General features: G+C 41.3%; 1 protein-coding gene across 1 annotated transcript in view; it reads right to left on the minus strand.

Annotated features, from left to right (window-relative positions):
• LOC146797855 (toll-like receptor 7) overlaps positions 1–9370 on the minus strand; it is a 111244-nt gene extending 101874 nt beyond the window's left edge. The window contains exon 1 of the mRNA XM_085625055.1: positions 9239–9370. Within this exon, the coding sequence (XP_085481181.1) occupies positions 9239–9241 (3 nt within the window). The 5' untranslated portion in view covers positions 9242–9370. The remainder of the gene's footprint in view (positions 1–9238) is intronic.
• Positions 9371–9719: the final 349 nt, after the last annotated feature.

A 9719-nucleotide genomic window follows, 5' to 3' on the forward strand; every position in this document is an offset into this window, starting at 1 on the left:
CTATCCCCCCTGACTGCCCTGAAGCTTAAGGGGGAAATGGATATAGGGGCAGCCATTCCGGACAAGACGTGGAGTAAACTTGTGGAGAGAACCTGGAAGAGCACGAGGAATACATTCTACACAGAGCATACCTTACCCCAGCAAAGATGCACGCATATTTCCCAGCCCAGCCAGCGTCCTGCCCGAGATGTAATGTAGACAGCGCAGATTTAAACATATGCTGTGGGACTGCCCGTTCCTTGATAGTTTATGGGAGGAGATAACAGCTTTACTTACAGACCTCACTGACCGGGACGTAGACCCATCCATGGCTCACTGTATCCTACATTGGTTTCCCCATACCTCAAAGAACAAAACCACTAGTAAATGTATAGATTTGGGCTTCCTAGTAGCCAAGAGAACCATCACCACTCATTGGAAAGCGCAGCAGGCCCCTAGTGTTGCTAAGTGGAAAGCGGACTTCCTGCAATGGTCTGAGTATGAGGGAGTGATTAGGTTACAAATTGCTAATTGCATGGGGAGTGAAAAGACAATGGAGATGGCGAGAGCCTGGGAAATGCTTGTCGTAGCTCTCAAATCCCCTGAAGATGATGCGGAGGTGGCAACTGTGAATGACCCTGTAGCAGTCATAGGCTAACGCATAGTCAGCTTTGCACCCACCTTGCTCTGTTTCTTCACAAATAGTAGTGGCGTTTGACATGCACGCCTGCTTTTACTCAGCTCCTCTCATTCCAATGTGTCGCCCTATTGCGACATTAGCTCTCCTGATCTTTCGTAGTCAGCACTTAAGTGACATGCCTAGGTGGGTGGGGAGGGAGGTGGGGTGGGAGGGTAGTTGGGGTTTGAATTTTCAAAGGTTCGACAATTACTTCTGCAAAGAACTCACACATGGGTTTTGTATGGGCAGTAGATATGGACAGTTTACGGAGCCATAGACATGTCCTCAATAACCTGTTTTGTCATGTATTTCTGACGCACAACTGGGGCATGTAACTGAACCCCCCTTTGTCCCTTTGTTCGTCATCTTGGTTTCCATCCTAGATCAATTGAAAATTAATAAAAATTGTTTAAAAAAAATAATAATTGAAGTTTGGCCTCATACTACGTTCTCCTCAACTCCTCCTGTTTCCGCTATTTGCCCTCTCCCGTCACTCCTCTCAAAACTAACTGGTTGCCTTTCAAGAAAGTGTATCTCTTAGTTTGTTTGCTACATAGAGCAGGCAGATGTGGTGAAATATGAAGTCTACTCTGCAGGCAAACTGCTTGTGAAAGGTTAAAGTAACGGATTCATAGAAAATCAGTCACAACCTTTCAGATGCAATTGCCTGGCTAGAGATATCACAATTTACCATGAGACAGCAAACATAACAAGGTAGGGTCTCTGAAGCCTTGTAACACCTATAAGTACTGTTTGTCGCAGATAATCACTGTACACTCATTTTCTGTCTGCTGAATTCAAGGGAGAGACTCCTTGCTATAAAGAAATCCAAAGGGAAGTGTCATGTAGATTATCAAGGGAGTTCCTCCTTTTATACCGCTCAAAATCATGTGCACTTATTTTCCATGTTTTTACTTAACATAGCATTGCTATTGTTTGGTAAGAGTGAAACAGTAAAAAACAAAGCAAAGAAATTGCAAACATTTGCCAGATTTCCTCCTGATTAGGAAGAGTTGGCAATAGTTCTTGCAACTCCATGATCCTTTGCTGATGGGAAAAAGCACACAAGATACAAATAATAGCGTAGTTATGCTATAGCACTTCCAAGCAGTAAAATTATCACTTTTGACCTGTAAGTATATAAATTGCAATTTTTTATACTTACCTTAATCCAGTGGTTGCCAAACTGTGTGCCATGGCTCCCTACCTAGCCAGGGGAGCCGCGCACCAAGCACTTTAATGTATTTAATGTTGAAGGGTCTGTTGGCTTCAGTTAAACTAATTTGACTTAAACGCATGATGGTGATGATTTGTAAGTGACATGCCTAAAGCTGTAAATGTAGTGCTAAATTGTTGGCATGTCGAGGGAGATGACCTCCATATTTCACTGGATCACCATGTTCCAACACTCCCAAAGTAAGCGGAAGATGCCTGATTTATTCTGTTAGACTCGTTAATAGTTTCGTTTTTTTCCAAATGCATTTTACACCAATGCAAGTTATCAGGAAAGTACAGTTGTCCTGTCTATTAAACACACTAAGTATTATTAAGTATTGACAGTTGTACTTGAATCATAGGTACTTCCAGTACACATTTCTTTCAATACACACACACATTTCCAGACCGGCCTGCTCTCTCCTTGAGCACAGAGAAGTAAAACACCATATACGGCATAATGCCAACATTTGGAAGCAAAGATGGACATTAAAAAAGAAAATTTAAAATCGGAGGAATTTATTTTACTTGCATTGATTTGGAGGCAATTTTAGGGAGGATACAGCAAAGATAAAGCTGTATGTGGTTTAAAAAATTGGGAGTCACCCTGCTGAGACACATGTGTTGGCACATATGACATGGGTGGAAATGGAAGTGCATGCAAATATTCTTGAAGCGCAGAAACACTTTGGCAATGGGGCTTACATGCATAGGGGTGCTATCTAGCACTGTAGTGGGATAAAAAGTTTGAGAGGGTACTCTAAAAAAGGCTTGGGCAAAGAAGTGTACCTAGGAATATTTTATTAGAGGCGCCGCCTTAGTAAAACGAAACACACTGCGTATATGATTATAATACCTTCATCAGCATAATCCCAATTATTTTCAGGGAGAAAAATGCAAGTTCTCCTTAGGCCGGGCTTACATACACCCCATCCTCCAAAAGAAGTAACAGTGGGGAGCCACTGGCAATGGCCAATGGGTCAAGGGAGACGCCGGTTGAAAACATTTGGGAACCACTGCCTTCATCCCTTGTGTCAGTGCCTCAACTTTTGCCAAATTACAGTTCTGGGGCTCAGGTAGGTGAAATGATTTGCCAGTAATCATAAAAACTATAGCAACAGTTTTCAATACACGTTGTTTTATGCAAGTCCACATCATAACCACAAACTAAACTGAGCCAGAACTGCAGTTGGCATACATATCAACACATCAAGCCACCTCACCAGTTCTACGCCAAAAGCATTTTAATACCACTTCTTGATAATCAGGGGACCTGTGGAGGATTCCAGTCGAAGGTAAGGCAGCAAACTGCAACATTCCTGTGAGCAGGGTGCCCCACAGTCAGCCTAGGCACTTTGGGGCAGATTTGTTAACAATTTACACTGATGCAAAGCCACCAAAAGTGATGCAAACCAGTGCAAAGTCTTGATTTTGGATTTACTTTCCCGCGAAAACCTTTTTTTTGCATGGGAAAGTTTCCTAAAGTAAAGCAAAGTAGCGTTTTGTGCTCCTTTGTACTACTTTGCTTCAAGGAAGCATCCCATGGATGGTACATGGGCATTCTCATACTACCAGCCATGGATTCAAAGTCTTTTCTACTAAGAATGGTAGACAGGGCTTTGCATCAACAAATGACTCCTCCTTGAGACAGGCGCAAATTCGAAAAATATTCCTCAAACGTTTGCAAGTGTGCTGCACTGTACAGCTCACATTGAAAGTGGAAATTTGTTTGAAGTATTTCTTAGCGCAGTATTTTCTACTTAAATGTAACTCCAGTACAAAATCTATGCTTGACATCACATACACCACCTCTGGACTGTGGTACAAAGTTTTGTGCATGGTGCTAGGCAGCCTTAACACGCAACAGCGCTTGATAAGAGAGCAGCAGTGTCATTTCTAGTAGAAATGGCATGCATGCTCTCTCCCACTCAAGCAAAACAGCACAGCAACTTTGCTTGCAGAGCTGCAGTGTGTAAATTCCTATTACTAGTAAATCTGCCCCTTCATCTGTCTCCCACTGCGTGCACTTTGCAGGTGTTATCTGCAGGTTCCTGGCATTTCCCTCCCTGACTGCTGTTCATGCCGAGTAACAGCACCTTGGGACACACATATTAAATAATTGTGCATCTGAGTGCTGCAACCAAAGTTGCTGCACTCTTGCACTAGGGAGAGAAAGCAGCACAGAGCTATTTTTAATCAAATTGGGCTACTGCTCTCTTCCGCTGAGCTGTCATACAAACTGACTGCCTAGTACCATACACACACCTTTGCACTTTTGCACCTTTGGTTTCAAACTTCTCATCCATACATTCAAAGTACTACACAACACAGGCCCTGACTACCTGAACAATTGCTTTTCTTTCCACCAACCAGCCAAACACCTCTGCTCAGCCGAACTCCTACTCACACACATTCAACTTATACGCAAACAAAGCCAAAGATCGAGCCTTCTCTTATGTTGCTCCTTCTCTTAAGTTGCTTCCAAAGTGTGAAACAACCTCCCTCTACACATCAGAGCCTCCTCTTCTCTTGACTTCTGCAAGAAACTGAAGGCTTGGCTCTTGGAGTAACCCATTCTGACCATGGGGCGTATACCTGGTTACGGAAAGCGGTTGATAGACTGCTCTACCAATATCCATACCATAACATAGGTGTGTTTTATGTCTAGCCTAGGCTTTGGACTGGAACGATAACCTTCTAGTAACAAATACTATGGTTAGACAATTTGTTTTAACATTCCACACATTGGATGTGTGCTGCTGAATGCAGCTCACATGCAATGTGCGTATCGCACAAACCAAAACATTTCTCCTCTTTTACCCCTCCCTCAATGAGGTGTTTTTTTACACAAAACCTGGTCAGACAATCTTTGTGCTCTGTCTTTGCTCGAACCACTATGGTTGGTAGCGTTGGAACACCAAAGTGCCACTCATTGCATGTCCGTTTGATGCAATGTAACGTAAAGTAGAGCATCGTGCAGTTTGCACTACAAAAGGGACCACTTTACAGCACAAAAAAGGTTTTGAGCAGGAAAGTAAGCCGGAGGCCGTGCGAAGTATCGACAAATCTGCCCACTGGCTTTAGGCCTCAGCCTTAGCCCCTTCAAGCAAGTCAAGATAAGGAGGGAATTAATCTGGACATGTCTGAGGTCTAGGTAATGAGCCATGTCTTCACTTTCTTTCGTAGCTAAAGGGCTGGGAAGGCAGCTCTGATGGGCAAGGGGAAGTAGTTCCAGGCCTTGGGAGTGAGGTATGAGAAGGAGCAGCCACCGGTTAAATGGATGCAAGGGATTCAAGGGAGCAGGAGACAAGTTGATTGTAGGTTTCTGGTCGGAGTGTGGACTTTGACGTGGCAGTTGAGGTAAGCAGGGTCTAGGTTGTGCAGGGCTTTCAAAATGTGGGTGAGGAGCTTGAAGACTGCATTTGTGGAAAGGGAGTCAGTGGAGCTCGTTGAAGAGTGGGGTAATGTATGAGGGGTGCAAACATAAGTGTGAACCTGACTGCTGCATTTTGTATGACTTGACGTCTCCTGATCAGTTCGGCAGTGAAGCCGTCATAGAGTGCGGTGATGCTGACAAGTGTTGCAAAAATATAACATTAATAGTGATTTTTCCCCCAGAAATGTTTTACCAAGAACAACCTGTAGAAATGTTTGCTTGAAAAATATGCAGGAGTCAAGTTTTCCAGCTAGCAAGAAAGAGTAGACAATAAAGTACTACAACTGGGAAAAACGGAATCTGCACTATTGGAATTTTCCCATTTGGTATTATCCCACATGATTTCACAGAGCGGCATTACCTCCAGGATCACTCTGGTTCCTCTTATGAGGCCCTGTTTTCCACAAAGTTCATTCTGAACGGAGACATTTTTCTCTTTTAAATAAGATTAAGTAAAACATAAATCGTTGCAAAAGTCACAATTATCTCACAGAGCTGAAAACCTTTGAGAGGTTACTATATTTTGCAAACAACATTGCAAATGTTGCAAATGGATAAGTAGATCAGAAAATAAAAATGATATGATATTCAAAATTTTAGGAAAGGACTTTTAAGACATTTTCTCCACAAAGAGGTGACAGGGAATCTAGCAAAAATGAATAGAAAGGGCTTTGACATGGATGTCGATTCACAAAATGCCAGGGTTAGCGGAAGTGGCATCACACACTGTTTGACCTTAATGATGTCACAGGAAGTGACATCATAGGACCTATCACCCCCAAATCTTCCATGAAATGATGTCACATTAACTGAGGACATCACAAAACTGACATTGTTGAAGTTCCGTGTTAACAGTGTTCTTAAAACGCCAGAACAATACAGACACATGCCTATTTTAGATACCACCTTTCTTGGGGTTTTGACATGATCTTTGAAAGGGGTGGAGTTTAAAACTCTCAGTGAATTGTAGCAAACGAGCAAAGTCAATGCGACAAGCCTCTGTGAACAAACTGGGATAAAATAGTGCATTATAACACACAATTTTTCACGTACGTATGATGAATATCCATAGAGCCTAAAAGGGCATTCATCAAATAATCAAGCCTTTCATGGTCTGCCAAGCCAATGAGACATGATGCCTGATGAGACTGAGTTGATCCCATTTTAAAAAAAAAATTGCTATGGGTGCCACCATTTGTCAAAAAAGACCCCCATTGTCCCTGGCCTAGCATTTTGTGATAGATGTCACTAATATGCCATGGGTGCCCCTTGTGCCAAATATTATTTCTAGTATGTCAGGGCCAGCATTTAATTTTGTCGTGGTTGCCCCCTCCCATATGCCAGAGTTTTACTCCCTTATAACAAGAATTCCCTCCGATGTGCTACCTAAATGTCTGGCAATGGTACCCCCATACCTGAATTTCTTCAAGTATGCAATCACCAGAATTGCCCCATTTGCCCAGAATTACCTCTAGTAAGCCAGAACCAGTAATTTACGAATGATGCCCCTTGTGCTTATGCCAAAAACCACCTCCAGTATGCCAGTGCCAGTATTTTGTCACAGGTGCCTTTCATACTAAGAATTGCATCTTGTATACCAGTGCCAGTATTTTGTCATGGGTGTCTCTATTAACTAAGAATTCCCATTCGTATATCAGGTCCAATGGCAGATTTGCAAGTACAACACCACATTCATAACACACTCACTTACATTCATTCACTCACTCACACTCACATTCATTCATTCATTCGTATTGACTTGCACTCATTCATTTTCATTGTCTTGCACTCACTCTCACTCATTAATTCTTGCTCAATTGCACTCTCACTCTTACACTGACTCACAGATACTCTATTGTACTAAACTCACTCACTGTCACTAATTCTTACTCATTTACTCACTCTCTACTCACATTCACTCTTATTCTCACTCATACTTACTCTCGCTCACTTATAGTCTCTTATTCTGATTCTAACATATTCTCATTCTGACTCACACATTCGTTCCTACAGATATTAACTGCCACTCATTCTTTTTAGGATCAAGGGTGTGTACTGGCGCCTACTCTTCACCCTATATATTGATGGATTGATTGAAACACTATTTGACTGCAGAGGCGACCCCCCCAAAGCTAGCTGATCAAGCAGTGGCAGTCTGCTTCTGCAGATAATACCCTACATATTTTCAGGACCCCGATGGGGCTCCAAATTTTATTGGATCGCTTTTTAGCATCTTGTTGGGAATTTGGGCTGCAAATAAACATAATGAAAATTAAATTCATGGCATTTAATCCACATAAGTCCTTTAGGGGTACGGTCAAAATGGGTGATATCCTATTGGAGCAGGTGAAGCAATTCGATTATTTGGGGGTCAGGTTGACAAACTTATTGTCATGGGCCCCACAAATTGCAAAGAGCCAACTTGTAGGTTCTGCATTAATAAAAAAAACTGAAAATGTCAATCTATAGGCCAGTTGCCTCACTTATCAAAGTCTATAAAGCCAAGGCTACTGGAGCCACAGTATATGGAGTTATGGGGCCAGAATAATGTAGTGGGTATTGATAACTGACAATGTTTTTATGAGCGCAGTTTTGGATCTTACCCAAAACGCCCCTTTGACTCCCATGCGACTGGATTTGGAACTAAAAAATGTAGCACATGTGATTACTTTTAGGTCCCTTGCTTTCTGGATTTTGAGTATGGTCAAATAATTCACCACCTCCCCTGAGATAATCAGTGCTTGTTGCGATGGCATTAGATATCAATGGGAATATCCTATGGTTAAAATACATAAAGAGCTGGATGTACAAATTGGGTTTGAATGAGCTCTGGACTTACCCTGAGAGTATTGAGAAAAAACCCTGATTAATAAAAAAAGAGATATTGGGATAACATCAATGAGCTATAGTTAAAAGGGAGAAATATCAGGTAATTAAAAAGGAGGTTTCTAGATCTGAAAAATAATATGTATTAAGAGGAGTTTTTGAATAGTATAGAACTGCCGTTAGCGAAATCCTTGTTTCTAAAATACGGATATGGTATTCTGCCAGTAGATGAAATTTGCAGTAAGTGGAAGGGTGCTAATATTTTGCCCACCTGCCCCACATGTATGGCTTACTCATGAAAATGAAGAACATTTCCTGTTCTTCTGTCCCGAGTAAACTGAGATCAAAAGAACGTGGCTAATTCCAGTATGTCGTATTCTATCAGAGAATCTTTTAAAACATATGATTTGAATCCTCACAAGTGATTGCACAGAGTGGCTAGTCTTCACGCTGTCCAGATATTTGCTGTATGCTTGGAAATTAAGATACAGGAAGATGAAACTCCCCATAAAACAATGAAAACTCAACTAATATTATATTCTAAAATGTTTAACAGTTTATATGGTATTAAGAATCCTAAAACAATGAGTCAACTAATAAAACACCACAGTTCACTAGGAAGTGTAAATGTTATAGCAAATAAAAAAAAAAACTTTATTCCGGAATGTATTGCACATGCTTTTTTTTATCGAGCCTCATAATATTGCACATGATATGAATGTGGTCATTCACTTTGGATCCAGAGGAGTTGTTTAGTATTAGTCCACCTTTTAAATTGTTTTTAGCTAACCGTAAGTGGATAATTATATGTCATAGGATCATTACCATCATTATTTTAATTCACAGGTTTCTTACATGTCTGTTGTGATCGATAGTAATATTATTGTAGATGTGAATTTGACTGAGCTTTTATGCTTTATGTAAAAAACGAATAAAGATATTATTACTCACTCAATTGCACTCAACTCACTCACTGTCACTAATTCTTACTCATTTACTCACTCTCCATCACATTCACTCTTATTCTCTTGTAGTCAAACTCTATGAAAAATAAAATATACAAGTGCATCAAGTTTTTTAAATTAAGACGCCGCAATACTTGCCATCTTCCGTTCGAAGCGCAGTCTTTCTTTCGTTTCTTTCCCTCTCCGGGTTGCAGGCTGCGCACACGCTGGAGGCTGGGACCGTCCCCACACACAGCTCGAGCTCTCACCGTCGAATGCTCTGTCGCGCGACAGACTGCTGAAAAAGAACAGGAACAAGGAACAAAAAAAAAAAAATACACACAATTTCCTGCTTCAGAGTTGAGAACAGATTTCACTTCTCTAATATATTATGGCAACGGTTAATATTTAGTTAATGGGTTGGCACTGCCAGACATGTGGGGTGGGGGATGGCAGGTGCAAGGGATTCTCCTCTGTTAGGATGACCGTGAAAATAATCACTTTATAATGCCTTCATTTTACTAATAGAAGTGCAGTTGGAACGAACCAATGGGATAATAACTTGTGTAAAATCTTATTTTTAAATAATCAGTTCTACCGCTGTATGTTTCCAAAATACCGAAGAGGGGCTGATCCGAGT

Source organism: Triturus cristatus, chromosome 9 (genome assembly GCF_964204655.1).
Source record: "Triturus cristatus chromosome 9, aTriCri1.1, whole genome shotgun sequence".
Lineage (NCBI taxonomy): Eukaryota > Metazoa > Chordata > Amphibia > Caudata > Salamandridae > Triturus > Triturus cristatus.